The sequence below is a fragment of the Crotalus tigris genome, unplaced genomic scaffold (genome assembly GCF_016545835.1).
Source record: "Crotalus tigris isolate CLP2741 ecotype Arizona unplaced genomic scaffold, ASM1654583v1 scf7180000020245.1906669, whole genome shotgun sequence".
Taxonomy (NCBI): domain Eukaryota; kingdom Metazoa; phylum Chordata; class Lepidosauria; order Squamata; family Viperidae; genus Crotalus; species Crotalus tigris.
This window is the reverse complement of record NW_024097926.1, coordinates 474,050-500,991: the sequence shown is the minus strand read 5'-3', so window position 1 is coordinate 500,991 and position 26,942 is coordinate 474,050. Positions and strand designations below refer to the sequence as shown.

The 26,942-nt window shown below is 45.5% G+C and overlaps 2 protein-coding genes across 2 annotated transcripts in view; both read left to right on the top strand.

Annotated features, from left to right (window-relative positions):
* Positions 1-2,309, top strand: part of PYGM (glycogen phosphorylase, muscle associated) — a 29,114-nt gene extending 26,805 nt beyond the window's left edge. Inside the window, exon 19 of the mRNA XM_039366138.1 lies at positions 1,744-2,309. Coding sequence (XP_039222072.1) covers positions 1,744-1,896 — 153 coding nt within the window. The 3' untranslated portion in view covers positions 1,897-2,309. The remainder of the gene's footprint in view (positions 1-1,743) is intronic.
* An 11,694-nt stretch (positions 2,310-14,003) lies between these two features.
* RASGRP2 (RAS guanyl releasing protein 2) overlaps positions 14,004-26,942 on the top strand; it is a 46,914-nt gene continuing 33,975 nt past the window's right edge. Inside the window, exon 1 of the mRNA XM_039366148.1 lies at positions 14,004-14,241. The gene's annotated coding sequence lies outside the window, so the exon portion shown is untranslated. The remainder of the gene's footprint in view (positions 14,242-26,942) is intronic.

Below are 26,942 nucleotides of genomic sequence, written 5' to 3'. Positions count from 1 at the left end.
AAATTTTGCGTTGAGTTAATCCAGTTCATTAAATTAAATTTAGCATCCAGTTCTGGTCACCATGATATAAGAAAGATGTTAGGACTCTGGAAAGAGTGCAGAGAAGAGCAACAAAGATGGTTAGGGGGCTGGAGGCTAAAACGTATGAAGAACGGTTGTGGATTTGGGTACTGTATGTCTAGTTCAGGGGTAGGCAACTTGGCTCTTTTATGATTCGTTGACTTCAACTCCCAGAATTCCTGAGGCAGCCATGGTGAGGGAAAAGGGAGAGGTTTCCAAGCTGAGCCATGCTGGTTCAGGAATTCTGGGAGTTGAAGTCCACGAATCATGAAGGAGCCATAGTTTCCCCCATGCTGGCTCAGGAATTCTGGGAGTTGGTCCACAAGTCACAAAAGAGCCAAGGTTGCCTACCCCTGGTCTAGTCCAATGAAGAGAAGGATTGGGGGTACAGATGCTAAAATATAAGAATAAAAACCTTCTTCCCAGCATCTCCCTCTGTTTTTCGGTCTTTTATCCATCATAGAATAGAATTCTTTATTGGCCAAGTGTGATTGGACACACAAGGAATTTGCCTTCAGGGCATAAGCTCTCAGCGTACATAAAAGGTATCAATCCTGATCATAGTCATCGTAAAAATACGTTCATCATAAATCATAAGATACACACTTAGTGATAGTCATAGGATACTAAAGAAGCAATCGACATAAATCATGCTAGGAAACTAAGTAAAACAATATAAACCGTAAGATACAAGCAACAGAGTTATGGTCATCAGTAGATAAGGAGATAGGTAATAGGAAAGATGGGAAGAATAACAGTAATCAGCCTTACTAAATAGTTTGGCGTGTTGTGGGAATTAGTTGTTTAGCAGAGTGATGGCGTCTTTGTGTCTAGTTGTTCTGGTGTGCCCTATAGCGTCGTTTTGAGGGTAGAAGCTGAAACAATTTATGTCCAGGATATGAGGGGTTTGTAGATCTATTTTCACAGTAATATTTTCTTTAAAACTGTGAGAGCCATTTCTAAAGGGACCACAAGTGCAAATCTATAATAAGTGCATTAGACAAAGGGCTATATTTTTAGTAAATTGGATTCCAGTGGTGAATTTTTTTCCTGGCTTTAATAGTTTTGATTGTTTGTGATGTGGCTTATGATTTGATGAAGCCTGCCTATCACACTCATAAGTTGCGATGGTACTTCTATTTGTTAGAATGGAAAATGGAAGCTTTCTTTCTTTTTCTTTCTTTTTCTTTCTTTCTTTCTTTCTTTCTTTTCCTTTCTTTCTTTCTTTTCCTTTCTTTTTTCCTTCCTTTCTTTTTCTCCTTTTCTTTTCCTTTCTTCTTTCTTTCCTTTTTTCCCTTCATTCCTTTGTTCCTTCTCTATTTTCTTTCTTTCTCTCTTCCCCTCCTTTGTTCTCTCATCTCCCTTCCTTCCTTCCCTCCGTTTTTTCTTTCTTTTTCTTTCTCTTTCAATTTTTTTCTCTTTGTTTCCTTTCTCTCTCTCTCCTCCCTCCTTCCCTCCCTCCCTTCCTTTCTTTCTTCCTTCCTTCCTTCCTTCCCTCCCTCCCTCCCTCCTCCTTTTCTCTCTCTCTCTCTCTCTCTCTCTCTCTCTCTCTCTCTCTCTCTCTCTCTTAGTTTGGGTTAATTTTTATGCATTTTGTAAGACTTCTAATAAAAATGTATTTTAAGAAAGAGGAGAAGGGCTTCCCTCCCTTCACTCAATGTCTCTGTTGCTGGCCTTCCGCAGAACTCCAAGGAGTGGACAAAGAAGGTGATCCGGAACATTGGGACTTCCGGAAAGTTCTCGAGCGACCGCACCATCGCCCAGTACGCCCGCGAGATCTGGGGGGTCGAGCCCAGCCGCCAAAAGATCCCTGCCCCCGACGAGCCTCGGGAATGAGCGCCCTCTGTCTTATGCCCTGAGGGGGCTCGGCGGCAATGCGGATCTCCATCTCGGCCAAGCCTCCCAACCTGCCACCGAGGGGGAGGATGCGTGGGAAGGACCCCTCGCCTTCCTAGCCCACCCTCGGTATCTTTTTTTTTTTTTTTAATTCACCATCACCCTTTCCTTCATACCGTATTTTGCCCGTGCTTCCTTCCCTTCTTAGTGTGAGAAAAAGCTTCTTTTGCAGCTTTTGAAGGGGGTGGGGGAGATCTGCAAAAGACCCCACCAGAGGGAAGGAGAGTTGGCTGTTCAGCTAAAGCGAAACGACACGATCCTTCCGGTCATTGTGAAATAAGGAAAGGGCTTGCAAACCAGAAGAGAGAAGCAAAAAGGAACATTAAAATAAATAAATAAAGTTTTTAAAACACTCCTGACTGCTAGAACATCTTTCCCTGCAAGGTGTTTTTTTTAAAAAAAAGCATTAGTTTTTAATTTAATTAATTTAATTTGAGGTTGTGTCGCTCTGAAAACAAGGGCAGGTTTGGCGAGCAACGGGGCGGGATGTCAACTTTTCAAGAAACTTAAACAGGCCTGTTTTCAGTTGCATCCAAATCCTCACCCATCAAACAGACTGCAAAGTTTGCAGCCATGTGTTAGCTGCGGGTCTGTTGCACTGGAGAGACGTAGGGCTGTGTGGACAGGAAAGTTTGGAGCTTGTAAATCAGAATAAATCAGAGTTGGAAGGGACCTTGGAGGTCTTCTAGTCCAACCCCCTGCTCAAGCAGGAAACCTTACACCATTTCAGACAAATGGCTGTCCAGTCTCTTCTTGAAAACTTCCAGTGTTGGAGCATTCACCACTTCTGGAGGCAGGTTGTTCCACTGGTTAATTGTTCTCGCTGCCAGGAAGTTTCTCCTTAGTTCTAGGTTGCTTCTCTCCTCGATTAATCTCCATCCCTTGTTTTTCACCTTGCCTTCAGGTGCTTTGGAGAATAGGTTGACCCCTTCATCCTTGTCGGAGCCCTTCAAATACCAGAACACCGCTATCATGTCTCCCCTGCTCCTTCTTTTCACTAGATTAAATCAAAGCAACATACTCCAAAGAGTAATGTAAGAAGGAGGGTTTTCTTCCCCCCCCCAAGGAAGTCCATTAAAGAGGGGAACGCACTAGGCAGTAGAGCAGTGGGCTGGGGATGTTGGGAACTGTAGTCCGGCATCTTCTGATCTATGCTTTGTTGTGAGGACGGTCAAAGAAACACTTACTTCTTTGATTAATATGACTGCAAGATTTTATAGGTACGGCTAGATGAATCAAAAGTTGGAATTAAGATTGCTGGGAGAAATATCAACAACCTAAGATATGAAGATGATACCACTCTAATGGCAGGAAGTGAAGAGGAACTAAAGAGCCTCTTGATGTGGGTGAAGAAGGAGAGTGCAAAAGTTGGCTTGAAACTCAACATTAAGAAAACCAAGATCATGGCATTCGGCCCTCTCAATTCCTGGCAAATAGATGGGGAAGAAATGGAGGTAGTGACAGATTTTATCTTCCTGGGCTCCAAGACCACCGCAGACAGGGACTGCAGCCAAGAAATTAAAAGACGCTTGCTCCTGGGGAGGAAAGCTATGGCAAATCTAGACAGCATACTAAAAAGCAAAGACATCACCTTGCCCACAAAAGTACGTATAGCCAAAGCCATGGTTTTCCCAATTGTAATGTATGGCTGTGAAGGTTGGACCACAAGAAAGGCTGAGCACAAAAGAATGGAGGTCTTTGAACTATGGTGCTGGAGAAGACTTCTGCACGTCCTCTGGACTGCAAGGCGATCAAACCAGTCAGTCCTAGAGGAGATCAACTCCAACTGCTCTTTAGAAGGCCAGATCCTGAAGTTGAATCTCAAGTACTTTGGCCACCTAATGAGAAGGAAGGACTCACTGGAGAAGGGCCTAATGCTGGGAAAGATTGAGGGCAATAGAAGAAGGGGACGACAGAGAATGAGGTGGCTGGATGGAGTCACTGAAGCAGTAGGTGTGAATTTAAATGGACTCCAGAAGATGGTAGAGGACAGGAAGGCCTGGAGGAACGTTGTCCATGGGTCGCGATGGGTCCAACACGACTTCGCAACTAACAACAACAAAGATTTTATAAAATTATATTTCTTTTTTTTTAACTATATTTTTTAGTGTTATCTACAGGTAGTCTTTGACTTACAGTCGTTCGTTTAGTGACTGTTCAGAGTTACAGCAGTATTGAAAAAGTTGGTTTGCTCAACAACCAGGGCAAACATCATAAAATTGGGCACAACTTATCAACCGCCTGGCTTAGCAACAGAAATTCTGTTTCTGATGGTGGTGGTAAGTGGGAGGACTACCTATACAGGCCGCTTTGCTATCAAGCACCGTCTTCATCATCACAGCTAGTCCTCGAGTTACGGCCACAATGGAGGCCAAAATTGCTGTTGTTAAGCAAGTAAGTTTTGCCTCATTGCAAGACCTTTCTTGCCACCGTTGTTAAATGAATCTCTGCTGTTGTTAAATTAATCACACGGCTGTTAAGTGATTTTTGGCTTCCCCCACTGACTTTGCTTGTCAGAAGGTCACAAAAGGGGGTCACGTGACCCCAGGACGCTGCAACCGTCGTGAATACCGGTCAGTTGCCAAGCTTCTGAAGTTTGATCACGTGACCCTGGAGGGGATGCTGCAAAGGTCGTAAGTGTGAAAAACGGTCGTAAGTCACTTTTTTCAATGCCGTTGCAACTTTGAACGGTCACTAATGAACTGTTGTAAGTTGAGGACTGCCTGTCTTTCGACAAGAGATTTTATTTTTGTTCAGTGAGGGTGATGTAGCCACAATTGACCCAAAAAAAAAAAAAAAAGTCTTTAGGAATATGCTAAAAATGGCTTTTGCTTTCCTGTGAACGATCGGTTTTCCCCATCATCCTGTGTTCCTGTTGCTTTTTAAATTGGTATTTCAATTAGGGTGAAAATGCTTCTCTAATTGTCCTTTGGAAATAAGGGTGAGCTCAACAAAGCGGCCTCGGTGCTAAACTGCAGGGAGGAGATGAGAAACTAAGAAGAAAAGAATCCATCGGGTTTTTCCCATTGACGTCCTTAAATGCCTCGCTCAGATTTTTCTACCTGTAATTGATCCCCCCCCCCCAAAAAAAGCATACTCTACGAATGTGGCATTTTGTTAACATTTTCAGGAAACCTATCCCCGATATAAACGAGGCTAAAATATTTATGAACATAGCGGTAAAGAGCATTTAAGTGCTAATTAAAAGATTAATTAAAAATAAATGAACTCAAGCTAAAAAAGGAACCAAGCCGATGCTTCGATTTTTTTCCCCTTCTGGAGGAATTTTATGCAATGTGAGCAGGAGAAAAGAAAGAAAAAAAAAATAGGGGAAAATTGTAAGGCAGAGGCTACTGTCATCTGGGAGAAAAAAAACACCGCATAAGAATTCTGAACACACCGCTGGTGGAAATATAGTCATACAGCCCGCCTTGTGCTTGAGATAAAAGTAAAAAAAAAAAAAAAATAGAAATTAGATTTTGTCCATTTAAAGCCTACTTTAAAAAAAGAAAAGAAAGAAATCTCAGTTGTTTGCTCAACGAGCCAAATTTAAGACACTTCCCAAAATGAAATCAAGTAAGATGCTTTCTAAGCACTTGCTGGCAATCTAAAAGGAAGGACACAAAAGAATATTGGATGAGGAGGGAAGTGGAGAAACACAGACTCCAGCTCTTGTGTATATCTAAATTTTAAATAGCATTCTTTTACATTTAAACCAAGGAAACTATGTCAGGATGAGTGTATAAACTGGTCCCAATGGAAAGGCTGCCAGTTGATCTGCTTTTTTTTCTCCTCTGCTACTGGAAGACAACTTTTAGATCATGGTTTGAAAGAGTGATGGGCCAAAATATATTAACTATTCCACCTTATTTATATGTACATTAATTATTCCACCTTATTTATATGAAGCCACATTATTGGCTTTAGTATTTATTTATATAAAGCCACATTATTGGCTGTGGCTGAAAAGCACGCGCCCTGAGATGGAGCTACAACTCTACCAAAGAGTCTAGTCCTCATGATTTTTTTGTTGTTTGTTTACAGTAAATAAAAGGCTGATTTATTTAACATTTCAGTATTTAGACCCACAGTTAAGCCAGGAAGATTGGATTTTTAAGACTGTGATTGTATCTGCTTATTATGCAGGGTGTTACCTGGATATTTTGATGCTAAGGCCCTCAGCAAAGATGAGTTTACGAGAGATGCCCCAGAAAAATATCTGAAGAGTTTATGTTCATTTGTGGTGGTGGGGGAGGTGTCAAACCTAGATTATGGGTGTCACCAAGAGATGCACAATTACCATAGCAAAATCGTGTCCAGTAGTTTGGTTTCTTGGTTCCATTCCTCAACTTACCAACTTCCATTTGGCGATGGTTCAAAGTTACAAAATAGTACCTTACAATCAGTCTTTGCACTTATGCCCAGGAAAAGCATCCCCCAAAGTTATGTGATCAAAATTCAGCTGCTTGGCAACGGACATGTATTTATGACTGTTGCAGCGTCCGTTGGGCCTTCTGTGACCTTCCCAACCGGCTTCCAACAAGCAGAGTCAATGGGGGAAGCCAGATCCACTTAATGACCATGTGAGTCACTTAACAACTGCAGTGATTTATTTAACCAACTTGGGGGGGGGGAAGGTCGTAAAATCGGAAGTGACTCACTCACGTAACGACCGCCTTGCTTGGCAATGGAAATTCTGATCCCAATTGTGGTCATAAGTAGAGGACTATCTGTATATCCTTCCTGGGTCACTGAGCTTCAGGTTCTGGTTCTGATTCTGGATCCTCCCTATTGCTAAAGCCCTGGAGAGATCTATTTAGGTAGAAAATCTATGAATTCAGTTCCTAGAAGAGGGTTTCTTCCCCATAGAATGGGTCTGCAACTTTGGCAACTTTAAGACTTGTGAACTTCAACTCCCAGAATTCCTCAGCCAGCTTGGCTGGCTGAGGAATTCTGGGAGTTGAAGTCCACAAGTCTTAAAGTTGCCAAGGTTGGGGACCTCTGCCATAGAATAGTAGAACATCTGGCTATGGAAGTTTGATGATGCTGAAGAAGGATGAAACTGGTCAGCTGCTGCCCCCTGGTGGCCAATGCAAACTATCCATTTGGTTTGTTCACAGGGGGCTCAACTGGAGAAATCTTAACATCATCACCATCAGAACAGAGCTGGAAGGGACCTTGGAGGTCTTCTAGTCCAGCCCCCTGCTCAAGCAGGAGACCCTACACCCATTTCAGACAAGTGGCTGTCCAGTCTCTTTTTAAAAACCTCTAGTGATGGAGCACCCACAACGTCTGAAGGCTCCACTGGTTCATTGTCCTCACTACTGCCCGCCATGGATTTGAGTTTATCGAAGCCTGGCTCTCCACAAGCAATTCCATCAATAGACCCTGAAAACGACGACACTGAAAAAAAGTGACTTGTGACCGTTTTCACACTTATGACCGTTGCAGCATCCCTGTGGTCACATGATCAAACTTCGGACGCTTGGCAACTGGCATGTATATAATAATAATAATAATAATAATAATAATAATAATAATAATAATAATAATAATAATAATAATAATAATAATAATAAAGTTGGAAGAGACCTTGGAGGTCATCGAGTCCAACCCCCTGCTCAGGCAGGAAACCTTACACCATTTCGGACAAATGGCTGTCCAGTCTCTTCTTAAAAACTTCCAGTGTTGGAGCATTCACCGCTTCTGGAGGCAGGCTGTTCCACTGGTTAATTGTTCTCACTGTCAGGAAGTTTCTCCTTAGTTCTAGGTTGCTTCTCTCCTTGATTAGTTTCCATCTGTTGTTTCTTGTCCTGCCTTCAGGTGCTTTGGAAAATAGCTTGACTCCCTCTTCTTTGGGGCAGCCCCTGAAAGATTGGAACCCTGCTATCCTGTCCCCCCTCATCCTTCATTAAACTAGACATACCCAATTCCTGCAACTGTTCTTTGTATGTTTTAGCCTCCAGTCCCCTGATCATTTTTGTTGCTCTTCTCTGCACCCTTTCTAGAGTCTCAGCATCTTTTTTACATCGTGGTGACCAAAACGGGATGCAGGATTCCACGTGTGGCCGTACCAAGGCCTTGTAAAGCGGTATTAACACTTCACGTGATCTTGATTCTCTCCCTCTGTCCCCTTTGGTGACCTTTTGACAAGCCAAAGGCAAGACAGAAGCAGCTTCATTTAACAACCGTGTCCCTAACTTAACAACTGCAGCAATTCACTTAACAACTGCGGCAGGCAGGGTCGTAAAATGGGGCAAACCTCGCTTAAGAACTGTCCCGTTTAACAACAGCCACTTGGGGCTCAACTGTGGTCGTTAAGTCGAGAACTAGCAGGAAGAAATTCCCCAAGAGAAATGCCAAGAAAAATCTCCTCCAGCTAAAACTGGGAGCCTCCTTTTTTTTTAATATACCATCCAGCAAAATGCCTCCCTCTTGACCTGTGGGAATGAGAGATCCCTTCCCGGAAAGTTGGTTTGCTCTGTTAATTAGGGACTGGAGATTGCATTCCTGCTGCCGAGAGTTTTATTAAAAGCTCAGCAGGTTTTTCAAGTGGAATGGAGCCCGCCGGCCTCGAGAAGCCGGCAAAGTCAATCGAGCGGATTCCCAAGTGAGCCCTGGATGGGGGGGGGGTGTCCATGAATAACTGAACGGTGAGGTTTTAGGAGCAGGGGTTCTATGGTGGGTGAAAGATATGGTGCTTACGTGCCGCTGTGCAAAGGCTCGGGCGGGATTTTTTCTGGCAAAGCTCACCAGGGAGAAGCAAACAGATGTGTTTGCTGAAAATAAAGTCGGGGAGGAAATGCCTCCCAATGCACACACAAAAAAAACCCCCGTTTGATGCCTTACTATTAATGGAGTATGATTTTCTAATATTATTATTTGTTAAGTATTTACTCAATCAATATTTTAAGATTTTATTTTGCTTTTAGTTGGATCTAAGCCAGCTAGAGTCACATCTCGCCAAGATGAGGGTCTTATACATTTAATAAATAAATATTTTACTGGTCTGTTCAAGTCCATTGAATAGTCATTTATAATATATTGCTTAATTAGCAGGATATTATACTCTAATGGGCCATGAAATCACGCCTTTGATTTCAAAACAACTTTTGCAAAACAATATATTTATATATAGCTATACCTATCTCTATCTATCTATCTATCTATCTATCTATCTATCATCTATCAATCATCTATCAATCATCTATCTATCTATATCTATCTATCATCTATCTATCTATCTATCTATCTATCTATCTATCTATCTATCTATCTATCTACTATCTATCTATCTCAGTGGTTCTCAACCTTTTTAATGCCACGATCCCCAACCGGTCATAAGTCGAGGACTACTCAACCGGTCATAAGTCAAGGACTACTCAACTGGTGCAGCACCATTTGCAGAATGGGACTTTTGGCGGGCTCAGCAGGGCAGAGACAGCCTGGACAATTCCTATTGGTTTTTGAAAGCCAATAGAATTAGACTCTATTCAAGAGAGTCTATTCTGTTGGCTTTCAAAAACCAGTAGAATAAAAGGGAGTAGCACAGCTAAGGAAAAGGGAGAAAAAATGGCGGACTGCGTTGTTTGGCGACCCCCGTGAAATGGTCATTCGACCCCAAATGGGGTCCCGATCCACAGGTTGAGAACCGCTGATCTATCTATATCTGTCTAAGATCTAATAATAATTAGTGAACTAATGAATATGGTTGATTAATAATGAAAATATCTTTTTTAAAAAGAATCACCTACTTTTGACTCAGGAAACAGATCAGTAGAGACTTATTTGATAGACCTCATATGATTGCTAAGTGCCTTCTCATTTGGAAATTTGAAATTCTCAATGGCAGGCCTTTTTCTGCAAAAAAAAAAAAGAAAGAAAATTATTTAGACTTTGACCATTTTTTTTCTTTAAAACTGCACATATATATATAATATCTTTAAAAAGATATTTTCATTATGAAAACGATATTCATTATTTCACTAATTATTATTAGATCATAGATAGATGGTAGATAGGTAGGTAGGTAGGTAGATAGACTGATAGATAGATAGATAGATAGATAGATAGATAGATAGATAGATAGATAGATAGATAGATAGATTGCCTATTTTGTTTGCTACCATTTTCAGTTGCTTGGAAAGGCTAGATAAATAAACTTCAGTTTTAAAGCACCTCTTTGAAGACTTAAGTGGCCCAGCCCTGGTTGGGGAATGCTGAGGTTAGAAGTCAGACACATCTGGAAAATGCCAGCTAAGAAATGGCTGCAAATTCTAGGCACTCCTGGTCCTTGCCAAGTCAACAGAGCTGGCAAAGTGGGTCAAACTGGGCCCGTAAAAAGGAAAAATAAAAAAAAAAATGGCAGGGAGCTGATAATCTCTCTCTCATTAACCCCCCTCTCAACAAACAGGCCACAACAGCTGTTCTTTCGCATTTGGGAAAAGGAAGCTAAAAATAGCCCCTTCCTCGTGAGCGCGCTCACAATTTTCCTTAGCGGATGAAAAGCTGGCCAGGTTTTGCGTTAAATGGCAGGAGTCAAACGCAGAGGATGGGCCTGTCCACCCATTAGACCAGCATTTGTCAACCTTGGTAACTTTATGACGGATGAACTTCAACTCCCAGAATTCCCCAGCCAGCATGGCTGGCTGTTGAATTCTGGGAGTTGAAGTCCACCCGTCTTAAAGTGGCCAACATTGAGAATAGAATATTCTACATATTTGTTATAACGTGGTGACCAAAACTGGATGCAGTATTCCAGGTGTGGTATTAGAATTGGAGAAAATCGCAACCAACAAAATCCTGCAAACAGAAGCAGAACAACTGTGGCAAAAGAAAGCAAAGATATTCCCTGTAGTAATAGGTGCCTTGGGTACAATCCCAAAACATCTGGAGCACCATTTGAACCCCTTCGAAATGGAGAATATCTCCATCAGTCAATTGTAAAGGGCAGCTTTACTCAGAACAGTGGACATCCTGTGCTGATACCTTTAACACTTTTGAACAACCACATCTGCCTCTCCTGGGTTCTTGGGAAGGACTCGATCAGTAGACAAAAAGTCTGAACATCTGGCTGGATGTGCAACCGAGCATAATATGTAAAAAGTATTTGACCCAGCTGGGTTTGCATCACATTGTATCTAAACCCGTCCCTAAAAATTCCTGTAAGTTTCTTGCCCCCAAAAGCAGTTTGTTCTTCTGGCTATAACAAACTAACACAAAATCCCTGTGGGGTTAGTTTTTATTTGCTTTTTCAAAAAAACCAAAACTTTCAGAGGAGATTTTTGGAAAAACATTTTGCTTTTTCGGGCTGCCATTGGGAATAATATGTCCTGGGCAATTTTAATGCTCCTTATATCTGAGGCTGAGAGGGACAGTCAGATCGATCGAAGACGCCCTGGATTTGGGGGAAACGGGATTTAGCTCCCCAAAGATCGCCCAAACCAGAAATAAATTGAATTTCATTTTTCGCAGGCCGTGAATGTGGTAGCTAAGGATACAACTAATAAACGTTGATTAAAGAGTGCAATGAGCTCAGAGCAGAACAATCTGGGTGGATCCCACGGCACATTTTATAAGGGGCGTAGCCTATTTTCTGGGATTGCGTAACAACTGCACCTGTTGAACAATCTGACAGGCTGGCATCATTTTTACAAGGTTGAAGATGTTTTGTTTTTAGTGCAACCGGATAAACTCCCAGATTGACTCTGGTGCTTTCTCCCCCCCCCCCTCTGGTTGAGTGAGATTGATTTTTTGATTTGGACAGGGAGGAATGGGCACTCTGTACATGCTCAAGTGATTCCAGGGAATAGTCTCGGCACTGGATGGTTGTGGAGGAACTGAGTGAATTTGTGCAAGAATCTGGTGGTGGGTGAAGAGCTTGGCTTTGACTCTTCTCCTGTTCAATAGTTCTTCTATTATGGCCCAAGAGAGAAAAAGCCCTCTGTGCATGCTCAGAGGCAAGCCTGCATTTATCCTGCGAACGCCAGCCACTGACAGAAGGGGGCATACGGTGACTGGGTTTAAACCACCAAGAGAAGCTAATTTGATTTAAGGCAGTGGTTCTCAACCTTTCTAATGCCATGACCCATAGTACAGTTCCCCATGTTGTGGTGACCCCCAAATGGGTGTGGCCACCAATAAGAGGGAGTAGGACAGCTAAGGAAAAGGGAAAAAAATGGCGGACTGCGTTGTTTGGCGACCCCCGTGAAATGGTCGTTCGACCCCAAATGGGGTCCCGACCCACAGGTTGAGAACCACTGATTTAAGGTGATCGTGTTGTTTGGGCTGAACTTAGCAGAGATGGTGTGTACCACACCTGAGCAAGCCTCAAATATTCGGGCAGCTGCATTTTCACAAGGAGCTGATCTCGGTTAGGGATAAGCCTTGGTTTTGCTCTTTGGCTTGATTGATGCTTCCCTGTATGTGGAGCCCAAACTCAGGCTGCTCCAGGCGCTGCCAACCTAGGTCTTGTGAAGGAGACCCAGAAGAACCACCGCAGAAGGTAAGGAACAAAGGGGGCACCGTTTCTCACACACCTTCACCTGCGTCATGGCAGATGGCACCGTTTGGGACTGGCAGGAAGGTAGATGCAGCTGAATTAGGACCCGGCCCTCCAGCCCCCCCCCCTCTCCCAGCTCTGAGCCAGTTGCCATGACAACCGGAGCAGCCTGGAAGGCCAAATTGTAAGGCAGGCACGGGACCCCCGGGGATCCGCATTGTGCCGGCTTCCCAACTGGGGAGGGGGCTGCAACAGCCCACCGGCTCCATTCAACATACCTGAATCTCTCTTCCCTTAATTTTTAGTTTCCCTGGCCTCTGCACATCCTCAGTGTGTTTTGTGTGTGTCCATATACATACATACATACATATACATACATACACATGCATATATATGTGTTTGTGACATTTGCCCAGAGTGAAAAGGTTTTGCGATTGGAGGCATTTCTGATTCCCTGCAAATGTAGGAGCATGCAGGTGTGCAAACTCCCACAATGGAGGGTGTGTTGCCCACGTTGCTGTGGGAGAGCGAAGCTGTAGCACCACCTGCAGACAAGGACACCACGGGACTTAAGGATAAGGATCCCTCCGTAGCCGAATTGTTTTCAAGCCATGAGGACTGGCACCTTGTTTTGCTTTTTAAGGAAAGAGGCGTGACTGCGTTTCCTCCTCCAACATCTCCACCAGGTAACTGCCCAGAGAGGGTTTCTACAGTAGCTTGCATCCAACATGGCTAACCAGGTCAGGTTAAAAAAAAAACAAAACACCTTTGCAGCTGCATTCACACATGCTTGTCTGGGGTTAGCTTTTCCTTGGCTGTAGGGTGCTTTGGGAATCCAGCCCAGACCTTTCAGGATCTTGGTGCAAGTTTACATGGGTCATGTGAACGCAGCTCTCATACCTTAAACTTCAGTAAGAAATAAATGCAGGTTTGAAGGAGCAGGAGGAGGTCACGTTGGAATGAAAAGAAAATCCGGGTTGTTTGTGATTTAGCTTCTGGGGGGAAGCTGGCATTGTTTTTGCACAACAGTGTGAAGTAGGTCAGGCTCTGCAACCGCAACACTGGGGACTTGATTTCAACACGTGCCAACGGACCACAGGAGATCCACACAACTCCGAGCCGGGGCACTTAACACCCCCTTGCATACAGACTGCGTTTACACACTGCGCTAAACTCCGTGGGTCTCCTTTTGTAGCCTACTTATTGGGTTTTGTGGTGTGTACCTACCTTTCCTTAACCGGGGTTCCAGTGAGCAACGTTGCACGACTCGCACACGCCCAGCTTCCTACACTGCTGCTGGGTGGGGCTCCTTCCACGCGTGGGGACGCCTGGGGGGGGGGAGCGGAGCGGTTGCAGGTGCTCCCTGCGCAGACAAGAGGAAGCGCTCTGCGTACGCCTAGAGGCACTCTTGCCCTTTCCGGAGGCAGAAAGGAGACGCAGGAGCGGGGAAGTGGGAGGGGGGTGTCTGACGGTGCTGCTCTCCCCCCGGCGCCCCCTCCTCTCCCCTCCCTTCCTCTTTCAAGGGGGTCCCGCCTCCCTTCCTTGCGCACTGCGCTCCTCTCCTCTCCGCTCCTCCGACCGGCTGGGCGACGGGCGGCGACTGGAGGCCAAGGCGCGGGCGGGAGGGCGAGGGAGGCGAGGCGAGGCGGGGACGCGCCTGGGATCGCCCCCTCCTCTCCGCCCCCCGCCTGCCTCCGCGGGCGAGCCGAGGCTGCGCGTCCCGGGCTCGGCTGCAGCCGGGCGGAAGGGCAACCGGGCGGGCAGGACGAACCGCTCCGGAGCCGGTGAGTGAGCCAGCGGCCGGCGCGGGGCAGCGGGAGAGGGGCGCTGTCCTGTGCTGGGGAGGGGGGAGGGACGTCGGGGCGAGGGTATCTCTGGGCGTGAGCAGAGTGCCGCGCTGGGTGCCCGAGGAGGGAGACGGACAGGCTGGAGGGGTCGGACCCCTCGCCGCCTCGAAGCGCGAGAGGGGATCGCGGGGATGGGACGGCAAGCGGGAGGCAGTCCCACCGGGGAAGCGAGCCTCTGGGCATGCACAGAGTACTGCCCCCCTTCTTGCGCTCCCAGCTGAGCGAATGCAAGCTCCACCGCTAAAGCGCAGCCCGCCGGGGCTTTTAGGGGAAGGGTCGGGCCCTTCTCCGGAGAGGAGTGGGAAACTTGGTTGGGCTTTCGGGGAAACGCTGCTGGCTCCTCGCCTGCCCCGCGCAACGTCCAGCCCCGCGGGTCACGGAAGCCGCTCTCTCGGCTCTTCCTCCGTCGCCCTGAACTTGACTTGACCCGGCCGGCTTCCCACGACCGCTGCATCTCCCGAGGGCGGGTTAGGCTAACGGAGCCTTCCTTGCAGGATCGGCAGCGGCGGCTGCCGCTGCCGCTTGGCCTTTCGCTGACCTGGACGGTGTGGTTGTGCGAACACACCCGCCGGGGTCTTTGCGGGCACTCTCGGCTATGGAGATCCGTGCAAGAGGCGGCCACGCGGAAACCAACCCCCAAATAGAAGCGAAGCTGACCTGAGCGTGTCCTGATGGGCAAAATGGATTAAAAAAGGATAATTCTCCCGACCCCCCTTTTCCTCTCCGCTTCCCCCCCCCTTTTTTTTTTAAAAAAAATCCCAGCAGCGGCTCATTTTTTTTTTCTAGCCAAGTGGGCGTGTGAAAGGAAGCAAGGGAATTCTCACCGGGCTTTTGTTAAAACAGAAACCAGGGATTTATTAACCATCTATCGGATGTGTGTCTGTCAAAGACACACTTGTGCAGGTTGCTTCCCCTGTGCCGAGTGTGCACACCTGAATAAAGCGACCTGATTTGGGCATTGTGCCCCCCCCTTCACTTCTAGGCTGTTTGTGCGGATTGTGAATTTAAGATTTGTGTTGCTCGGGGTGATGTGGCAGGAGAAGCTCCTCGCGCGCACCCTGGGGTGCCATCCTTGGCGGTGTGTGTCTTGTGGAGGGTGTGTGTGTGTGTGCGTGGTCAGACCGTGTGCAATGCAGCGTGGAGCCCGGTGTATAAAAATGACTGCATCTCTGCCATGCGAAGAAGAATGCATCTCAAGGGAGCCCATGCCCCAGTGGGAAGTGGTTTGGAGCAGACAAACCAAGATTCCTGGTTTCTTTTCTTTGGGCAATGAAAAGCGTCTCTGCTCCCCTCTTCCGTGCGACATATGCCTTCCATGTGTCCTCTAGGGGTTTTTTTTGGCAAGGAGCAGCTGCCTGTGTTGATAAATGTTGATGCCACACAATCTGTCCACAACAGTGTGCTCGGCTGTGCGCTTGTGTGTATGAGAGAGAGGTTGTGAGGAAGTCCTGCTTTTCAGTGTGGCAGTTCAAAGGCTGGTCTTTTGCAACAAGGCCTTGGAGGAGGGTCAGTGGGAAGGAGAAGAGAGAAGGGAAATTTAAATCGCATGCAACAGGGACAACCAGGTTGAGTATCGGTTGCAAGACTTGTGTCTGTGCGTGTGTGTTTGTGCACACGTGCGTGCAAAGGAAGGGTGCTTTGCAGAACATGGTGTTGTTGGAACAGGAGTCCTGGATGTTTTGGCTTCTGTGCCAGCAGTTTGGAGCCCCCAAAGCGACACACACACACACACAGAGGCCTAAAAATAACTCTGCTAACCCACCATTTCCGAGCACAAAGGCTTGCTTTAAAAGATTAATAATAATCTTGCTCCACCATACAAAGAGATTGCAATTTCTGCGTGGGGCTGGAGTGGGACGGAAGCTGATCAGGCTGGAACAAACCCACACTGGGCCTGGATCTCTTTCCTGCCTTGCCCGGGGTGGGTTCCCATGACACCTGAAACCCTCAGAGCTTTGGTCGAAGCGAGTTGTGGGGTCCTAGAAGTGGGCAGTTCCAAAGAAACATTTGTGGTTGGGGCTGATGCATGCAGGGTTCGGACGACTCCAAACTGCAAAACGCAGATAGTCCTCGACGTATGACCACAACTGAGCACCAGATTTCTGCGGCTAAGTGAGACATTTGTCAAGTGAGTTTTGCCTCATTTTACGACCATTCTGGCCACAGTCGTTAAGTGAATCACTGCAGTTATTAAGTGAATCCGGCTTCCCCACTTGTCAGAAGGCTGCAAAAGGGGATCACGTGACCCCACGACATTGCATTCGTCATAAATATGAACTAACCTTCAAGCATCTGAATTTTGATCACGTGACTCTGGGGGATGCTGCAGCGGTCGTAAGTCTGAAAAAAAGGACATAAGTCACTTTTTTCAGTGCCATTGTAACTTGGAACGGTCACTAAATGAATTATTTAAGTCGAGTAGTTTTAGATTGGCTTAGGTTGCTGGGTACATGCAGCCACAGCATCCTTGGGGTGTTCTGAGTGAACTTCACAGCCTTGCAAGGTGGGCCGTGCTGGAAAAATTGGAGTTGGCTGCTGAATAAACTTGGTTGATTTGAGTCTGTCCTGCCCAGGTGTCTGTAGCCAGAAAAATAATTTCTTTTCTGGATCTCAGTGATATTGCTTCCTCAGTTCTTTCCTTATCTGCCTGCCTCTCTTTGTGGCTGGTAGGGATACGCCTGCTGTTTGGTCCTCACAACAACCCTGTAGAGTAGACCAGGTTGTAAAGCATAGCTCCATGGCTAAAGGGAGTGGGAGCTTCACAGCCCTTTCTCCAGGCTCTTAGAGATGTGGGTTGGGATAGCAATTCCCACATGTTCTTGCAAGTAGGACAAGTAGTCCTCGAGTTACGACCACAAGTGAGCCCACAATTTTAGTTATTAAGTGAGACAGTTGCTAGGTGAGTTTTGCCCCTTTCTTACCACAATTGTGGTGTGAACCACTACAACGGTGAAGTTAGTCACACAATTGTGAAGTGAAACTGGCTTCCCCATTGATTTTGCTTGTCAGCAAGTCGCAAAAGGGATGCTGCGGCCGTCAAGGATGCGAGTCAGTTGCCAAACCTCTGAATTTTGATCATGTAACTATGGGGTTGTACGCTGCAGCGGTTGTAAGGGTGAAAAATTGACATAAGTCACTTTTTTTCAGTCCGTTGTAACTTCAAATGGTCACGAAACAAATAGTTGTAAATCGAGGATTACCTTTATTTAGAGAACAGCACCCAAGCAAAGTTGCAAAGGACATTTGCTCTCCTGTCTGGCAATGCATCATGAGAACCAGGCTCTTGCTTTACTCAGTAGCAGTGCCACGCGTGAGGTGCCCATCCCATCTTTTTAATTTCCATAAACTGATCTCTATCAGGTTCGCCTCTTTTTGGGGCAGTTTTCTTCTTTTTCCCTTTGCTTTCACCCCTTCTTTCTTTCCTTCCTTCCTTCCTTCCTCTTCCCCCCTACAAACTCCACTCCCTTGTAGCACTGATGATGATACCTAGTTGGGTAATGAAACGTCTGCAAAGAAACAACCAAGCTCAGAGAGCACAAAGACTCTCCTTCCTTCCTTCCTTCCTCCCTACAAACTCCATTCCCTTCGAGCACTGATGATGATACCTACTTGGGTAATGAAATGTCTACAAGGAAACAAGCTCAGAAAGCACCAAGACTTTCCTTCCTTCCTTCCTTCCTTCCTTCCTTCCTTCCTTCCTTCCTTCCTTCCTTCCTTCCTTCCTTCCTTCCTTCCTTCTTCCCCTTCCCTTCCTTCTGTCTCTCCCACCTTCCCTTCCTCTTTTAAGGCTGTTTCTATCTGCTAACTCAGCAAAGCTCCATTCTGATTTATCATTTTTCCCCAAAGAGCTTTGGCAACATTCACAGGGTGTTGCTGTCTCTGTTGTTTGGTGAAACTCCTCCGTGAGGATGGCGTGACTGACAGCCATGCTTACCTAGGGCAGTTAGAGACTTAAGAACAGTCCTGCAACACAACTTAATTTTGCTCTTGGTTTGTCCTTTGGTTTGTTGTGGCTCTGAAGGCAAGGCAAACCCAGTGAGTTTGGTTAGTTTAGGGCAGTGGTTCTCAACCTTTTTAATGCTGCGACCCCCAACCGGTCGTAAGTCGAGGACTACTTAACCGGTCGTAAGTCGAGGACTACTCAACTGGTGCAGCACCGTTTGCAGAATGGGACTTTTGGCGGGCTCAGCAGGGCAGAGACAGCCTGGACAATTCCTATTGGCTTTGGAAAGCCAATAGAATTAGACTCTATTCAAGAGAGTTTCTTCTATTAGCTTTCAAAAGCCGATAGAATAAAAGGGAGGAGCACAGCTAAGGAAAAGGGGGGAAAAATGGCAGACTGCGTTGTTTGGCGACCCCCGTGAAATGGTCGTTCGACCCCAAATGGGGTCCCGACCCACAGGTGGGGAACCACTGTTTTAGTGGGATCTCTTAGGATTTCCCAACATATTTTTCTTATTTTAACATGCAGCACAACCTCTGTGACCTTACAGATAGTCCTCAATTTACAACAGTTCATTTAGTAACCATTCAAAGGTACAATGACAATGAAAAAAGCAAGGGCAAGAAGCAACGGAGGGAAACTAATCAAGAAGAGAAGCGACCTAGAACGAAAGAGAAACTTCCTAACAGAGAGAACAATAAACCGGCGGAACAGCTTGCCTCCAGAAGTTGTGGGTGCTCCATCACTGGAGGCCTTTAAGAAGAGACTGGACTTGTCTGGAGTGGTATAGGGTCTCCTGCTTGAGCAGCAGGCTGGACTAGAAGACCTCCAGGGTCCCTTCCCTCTGTTATTCTGTCAACCCAAGTCCCCATCTCCTCACTAGGTTGGCTCAAGAGCTGACTCCAGCAAAGCCTGTCCCTGATGCAAAGACACCCTACCCCGCATCTTGTATGAATGCAGTTCCCAGTTTGAAATGCACACTTCGATCCCCTTTGATTTCAGCCACGGGGTGTGTGCATCCCCTGCGCTGCAGCGTCCTCCCAGCAACTGAACCCCGTTTGCCAAATTTCCTCCAGAGAAGAAGGAGAGCTGTGGGCCCCCAAGACAGGCTGGGTATCCCTTCTCCCACCGGCCAGCCCTGCGACATGCGCTGGCAAAACTCAGGATCTTGATGCTCTCTTCCCCATTCCAAAGCTGCTTCCCTTGCTCGGGATGGGGAGGGTGCCTGGGTGCGCAGGGAAGAGGGAGAAAGCTCCTCCAGCAGGCAAGGGGATGCGTGCACATGTGTGTGTGTGTGTGTGTGTGTGTGTGTGTGTGTGTGTAACGCCTGTGACTTTGCACCAGGGTTCTCCAAGGACACCAGAGCAGCCTTAACGTGTAGGAGGAGGCGTGAACGGGCTGGCGCAAGGCCAGAAAACACTGCTCCGCTTTTGCTACTTGCAGCCCTTTGTTCCCAAACACGGGAATTTCTCCGTCCTGCATCTTGCAGGGGGATGCAAAGCTGCTGCGCGCGGAGGTGGTTCCACAGACCTTTATGCCGTTGGTGGATTTGAAAAAGCGCTGAGCTTTTTTCTTTTTGAACTCTCCAAAAGGAATGGGTTATCTAAATCAATCTTTTCCAATGCCCGTTTCATTTCCAAATTGTATTTTTGGGTGGGTTTTGTTCGAGTTGAGTTCGCACAACACAGTTGCCCCTTTTGGAAAAGGGAGGTCAGATTGGGAGGGGGGGGAAGTACATTTATCTAGGGACAAATGATCTGGTTCAAAGACACTTCTCTAATCCCAGCTTTCTTCGCGGGCAGCCTTCCAAGTCAAATACCCTGCTGGAGAAGTGCCCTGTGTTGTTGTATTTTTATTCTGTATTTATTCTTCTAAATAAAGAGGATGTCGTTCTAGCAGGCCGGCTACATTACGATGGTCATGATGCTTATAACCAAAGAAGGGCAGGAATCCGTGGCCATTCTAAGGCTCATAGGCAGCCCAGTTGCCAACCAAGAGTGTAAGCTGAGGCAGCCAGCCTTGACCCAAAAACACATTTTCTGGGACTTAAAAGGCAGGGAATAATTACATTGTCTACTGCATTATTAATGCTGGAGTCTGGTTCTTTGGCCTTTTGGAAAAAAATCAGCATTATTTGCTGCGTTAGCCCAGGCAAGTTAACAAAGCAAGACGATAACTTCCGTCTGGCTTAACTACAAAGCCCATGGTCCCAAACTACAGGTATCCTGGACTTAACAACAGTTCATTTAGTGACCGTTCAAAGTTACAACGGCACTGAAAAAAGTGACGTATGACCCTTTCTCACAGTTACAACCTATGTAATTTCCCTATGATCACATGATCAAAATTCAGACGTTTGGCAACTGATTCATACTTACGACGGTTGCAGTGCCCCAGGGTCATGTGATCCCCTTTTGCGACCTTCTGACAAGCAAAGTCAGTGGAGGAATCCAGTTTCACTTAAGTCTAGACCAGTGTTTCTCAACCTTGACAATTTTAAGGCATGTGGACTTCAACTCCCAGAATTCCACAGCCAGCAATGCTGGCTGTGGAATTCTGGGAGTTGAAGTCCACATGCCTTAAAATTGTCAAGGTTGAGAAACACTGGTCTAGAACCACCTGTAGGATATGCCCTAATTCGCTGTGAATCCACTTGGTTTCGATGCTGCAATAATTGGTTTCCTTTCTTTCTTTTTAACGTTTTAAACATTACATCCGTGTCAGCAAGGAAAGAATTTAAATCTGCTAACGCTACATGCCTTTGCTTACGGAGGCTGTCCATAATTTTTTTTTGCTGAAAATTAAACTAAAAAAAAAAAATATTAGTATACAATTTATTCCTGATCTATGCAGTTCTGCTCCAGGTTTTGTCCAGTAATCAGTTTTTCATGTGGTTTTTCTGAGAGGAAATAGAAACCCACTTTTTCCTTAAATATCCAGGTGGATGGGGACTGAATTTAGAGATAGCACGAAATATGTTTTCCTCTAAAAGAAATCCTTGATGGGTTTTTTTTTTTAACTCTCAAAAAGAAATACGTTATCTAAATCAATCTTTTCAAACGCCCATTTCATTTCCAAATTGTATTTTTGGTGGGTTTTGTTTGAGTTGGGTTCTGCGTAAGCATTTTTGGGGAAGTACAAAATCTGCACCTTTGAGTAAACAGGACAAAAAAAAAAAAATAAAAATAAAATTGAATAGCCAAGTCAGAGCTTGCAAAAACTGCTTTTTTAAAAGGTATTTTTAGCTCTGGAGGCAGTAATAACTTCAGTCCCCGAGGGCAGAGTTTTATCTGAATATTTGAGAGGTTCGTGTTTTTTTGCCTTCCTAAATATTAATAACAAAGTTTCCCAGGAGCTAAGCAATAGATACAGGTAGTCCTTGACTTATGACCGGTTGCTTACGGACTATTCGAAGTTACAATTTGATTTTGAAGTTTGACGGCCACACTCTATCATCGTCAACATCATCATCATCATCATCATCACCATCATCATTTTAGCCGTTGTCCATCCACTGCAGCATGAAGGCCTCTTCCGCATGTTTCCAACCAATACGGTCCTGGGCTTTCCTTTGCCAATTGGATCCGCAACCCGTCCTGATGTTGTCGATCCATCTTGTTTTAGGTCTCTTTTGTGGACACCTTTTTATCAAGTGGGATCCATTCTAAGAGCCGTGGGGAATGCAATGGTTAGAATGCAGCGTTGCAGGCTAAATCACTGCTCACACTCAGGACTTTGGTCCTGATCTGCTCAAGGTTGACTCAGCCTTCCATCCTTCCGAAGTCGGTAAAATGAGGATCCAGATGGTTGCAGGGGGCAAATAATGCTGACTCTGCAAACTGCTTAGAGAGGGCTGTAATGCACCATGAAGCGGTATGTAAGTCTAAGGGCTATTGCTATTCTATGACCGCTTTGGTCCACCGGCCATCGGTTCTTCCTGCTATGTGACCAGTCCATTTCCATTTCAATTGGCTCAATTATGGTCATAAGTCGAGGACTACCCATATTACATTTTTCTGGGATTTTTTTTTCACTTTCCCGGTAGCTTTCCATTCTCTGGGATTTCTTAGTGGTCTCCCATCCAAGGTCTAAGCAGCTGCAAATCTGCTTAACTAATTCCTAGCAGAAGGAATGCTGGGAACTGTAATCCAGTTGGTTGGGAAAGGAGCACTCTGGGGAAGACTGCCCTCAGTCAAGTGCTCCAAGTGTTGTTGTTTAACTTTGTGCAAGAGAACTGTGCTCTGTTGCAGTGAGTTTCTGCACACAGAAAATGTTTCTTCCTCCCCTCCTTTTCTTTCCTAAGCAAGTGCCGCAAGAGTTGTAGGTGTGGCTGTGAACCACTGCAGTTTGTTTTTGCACAACACATGACAATTTTCTTGCACTCTTTGACGCCTTCACTCTGAAGCAACACTGGTGCAACCAGGAGAGGTTTCCTCCCAGAAATGACACCCTGAGCACATCCCAAGAGCACTCCCCCAAAAGTAGCTGTTTCTAAAATATATTTGGAGGTGTCACACCAGTTTGCAAACCATGTGCAAAGTTTTTTGACTTCAGACGTGCTGGAAGCAGAACGTTTGGCTAGAATGGAGCAACTATTTGAAGTTAAACAGCCCTGAGAAAAGGAATGATGATGATGATGATGATGATGATGATAATAATAATAAAATTGGAAGGGACCTTGGAGGTCATCTAGTCCAACCTCCTGCTCAGGCAGGAAACCCTATACCATTTCGGACAAATGGCTGTCAAGTCTCTTCTTAAAAACTTCCAGTATTGGAGCATTCACCGCTTCTGGAGGCAGGTTGTTCCACTGATTAATTGTTCTCACTGTCAGGAAGTTTCTCCTTAGTTCTAGGTTGCTTCTCTCCTTGATTAGTTTCCATCCGTTGCTTCTTGTCCTGCCTTCCGGTGCTTTGGAGAATAGCTTGACTCCCTCTTCTTTGGGGCAGCCCCTGAGATACTGGAACGCTGCTATCCTGTCCCCCCTCGTCCTTCTCTTCATTAAACTAGACATACCCAATTCCAGCAATTTTCCTTATATGCTTTAGCCTCCAGTCCCCTGATCGTCTTTGTTGCTCTTCTCTGCACTCTTTCTAGAGTCTCAGCATCTTTTTTACATCGTGGTGACCAAAACTGAAGTTATGACTGATGCCTTGCTCTTGAGATGGTGGCATCATCCTCACAGTCACGTGATTAAAATTTGGGCGCTTGGCAACAAGCGTGTATTTACAATGGTTGTGGCATCCCAGGATCATGTGATCGTTATTTGCAACTTGCCTGGCCAATTTCCAACAAGCAGAGTTAAGGGCGTTAAGCGATTAACTTAAGAGCCATGGCAAAACAGGTAAACTCGGACATGAGTCATTTAATAACCACCTTGCTTGAAATTCTGGTCCCAGTTGTGGTCGTAAATTGAGGACTACATGTAAATATAATTTAATTTGTGGGGTTGAGAGTTAAATGGAATCTCTGGAGAGCTGCATATCAGAGCTATTTGTCTGATTAGTTAAGGTTTCTTATACTACTTTTGCCTGCAATGTATGTGCTTTGCTGCTATTCTCTTCGAAAAGTAAGTTGCTAGTCCTCTTGCTTCTAAATCAAGCACAGATTTAAAGAGAGACAAAATGGAGCTGGGGCTAGAAGTCCTTCTAGCTCAGCTTGGCCCTGGGGATGTCTCAAATGCCTGAACAAGGGGCATAAAACAGGAGTCTTTCTCATAGTCCTCAACTTACAACAGTTGGGACTGGCAAAGCAGTTGCTAAGTGAGTTGTGCCTGATTTTATGACCTTGTGCCATGGCTGTTAAGCAAATCAGTGCGGTTGTTAACTGAATCCGGCTTCCCCCATTGATTTTGCTCATCAAAAGCCGGCTGTGAAGATCACAAACGGCGATCAGATGATCCCGAGACACTGCAACCGGCTGTTGCCAAGTGCCCGAATTTTGATCACGTGACAATGGGGAAGCTGCGACGGTCGTAAGTGTGAGGACCACTTGCAAGTCACTTTTTTCAGTGCTGTTGTAACTTCGAATGGCTGCTTAACAAATGGTTGTAAGTCAAGGACGACCAGGACTGGCAATTTTGTCTGGGGTCTTTTCCAGTGAGTTCCCACAACCTCTTCCACACAATGCTGGATTTCATCTGGCCGTCGTAGTGCACAGAGGAGTTTGAAAAACTAAGCGGATCTGGAGGCCAGTTCATACACAGTCAAGCAGGAGAGAAAAACATCTGGGTTTAAAGGGTGCCACTTTGCAGGCCGCGGGGCTCCTCCTCCTTTTGCTAACTGGGTTTGATGCGTTGTGAGAACCTGCCCTGGTTGGGAGCAAGGCCAGTTGCCCACCCATGAGACGAAGAATTCGCACACACATCAGACACAACCCCAATTTACATCTCTCCCCTAAGGGTTCTACGTTTATCCTGTGGCATTTGCCAAAAGATCATCCATTAATGGATGGCTAATCAGCCTTTCCACTAATTAATTCAGCTTCAAAGGCCCTTTCACAGCTGGTGGGCAGCGAGAAATCTGGTTTATTGAGAAAATTGACGCTGGGGGTGGACACTTGGCGACTTTGCCTCCAAAAGGCCACTTTTTAACCCAGCTTTGTCTTCGTTTCTCGGCCAAAGGTCTAAGCACTCTCTGGTATAGAGGGTGGGTACTCCTTTCCCCCAGCCAGTAGGTTGTGGCAGACTTCATCTCCCATCATCCCCAGCACCTCGTTTTGGCAGAAGAGCGGTTCTAAGAGGGAGTGGCCAGATGTTTGCCATTTGGAATGCCTGGCATCGGGGGCACTCATTAAATGGCTGTGTCCTTTACAAAGCAGAATTAAAATTAATTTTGAAAATTTTACTGGAAGGTTACTGGTGCTAAATCTTGTTTAGATTAGTGCAGATATGGCGTGACGTATCCGGCCCGCGGGCTGGCAATTTGACACCCCTGCGTCCAGTCCTTTTCATTAAACTAGACAGACCCAATTCCTGCACCCGCTCTTTGTATGTTTTATTCTCCAGCCCCCTCATCGTCTTTGTTGCTCTTCTCTGCACTCTTTCTTAGAGTCTCAACATTTTTTTTTTATATCGTGGCAACTAAAACTGGATGCAATATTCCAAATGTGGTCTTACCAAGGCATTATACAGCTGCCTTTTGCAATTGATGAATGGTGAATTTGTCAATGTCGATGGTGTTCAAATGATGCTCCAGATGTTTTGGGATTGCACCCAAGGCGCCTCTTACTATTGGGACTACTTTTGCTTTCTTTTGCCATAGATGTTCCATTCCTATTTGCAAATCTTTGCATTTTATGATTTTCTCCTGGTCTTTCTCTTCTCTTCTTGCTGTCCCCAGGAACACCCACTATCCAGATTTTTTTGTCTTTCTTATCAACAGTTCTTAAGTTCTGGTTCTCCGTTGCAGTCAGCTTGATGTTTAGACTGGATTTGGGCATGTTTACCCACAATAGGTAAGGAACAATAGGTAAGGAATAATAGTTCCCAAGGAACTATTTGTTATGGCCACCCACTTCAAAGACTTAAACCTTTCTGGTGTAAAATTTTCAATGAAATATACCTCATTGCCAAACAAAGATTTGTACATTTGTCCTCATTGCTGTTGTCTAGGAATAACTAGAAATCTGTCTGGGTGTCCTGAGGCACAAAAAGTTGAGTTGAGCTTTTTTCTGTAGGCTGACTTCCCACTGGTTTTTCTAAAATAAAACCATATCTTTAGAAATTCAGATGGAGGAGTCGCCAGGAAGCTGAGGACTCTCCATATAGTTTGAATGGCAGTATCCTCCTTCAGAGAAAATGTCAAGAAGACGTAGCTGGCTAGTGTTACCCTCACACTGATTGCGTTGGCACAAAGTGTTTGCGATGTGTGAAGCAGCTGCTTTCCTTTTAAACAGCATCTCCGTGCAAGATAGCAAAGTGAAGTCACTGTGACTTTCAAGTCTCCTTTTGCACTCAAGGATGAATACTATGGGCTCCGGAGCAGAGAAGAAACTTATTGGGAATTTCTCTTCCTAAGTTTATTACTCAGGGGCCCGATTCCTCCATGTCATCAGTGTCAGTTTTTGCATTCACACAACATGTTAAAGTTCAAAGTTACAACGCCACTGAAAAAGTAACTTATGACCGTTTTTCACAGTTACAACCTTTGCAGCATCCCCATGATCATGTGATCAAAATTCAGGTGCTTGGCAACTGACTCATATTTATGACGGTCGCAGTGTCCCGGGGTCACGTGATTCCCCCTTTTGTGACCTCCTGATGAGCAAAGTCAATGGGGGAAACCAGATTCATGTTATCAGCTTAACAACTGTGACAAGAAAGGTCATAAAATGGAGCAAAACTCACTTAACAAATGTCTCGCTTAGCAACAGAAATTTTGGGCTCAATTTTGTCATAATTTGAGGACGAGCATATTAGAAATGCATCAAAAAATCCAAAACAAAATTTAAAATATATGAACTTAAACCCCAGATATTTCTGTTCAACATAATTCCAGGGTAATAAAATGATGGGGGGGAAATGCCAACATTTACTAAGGTGCCGACTCACCGCAGCAGAATAAACTTAGCGCCGAATTGGAAAAAACATACTTTGCCTCCGATATCAGAGTGTGAGACTGAAAATTGGAGAATATGCTGCGGTGTCAAAACCGATGATATATATCTCTCGATAATGGAAGTTTAACTCCATTCA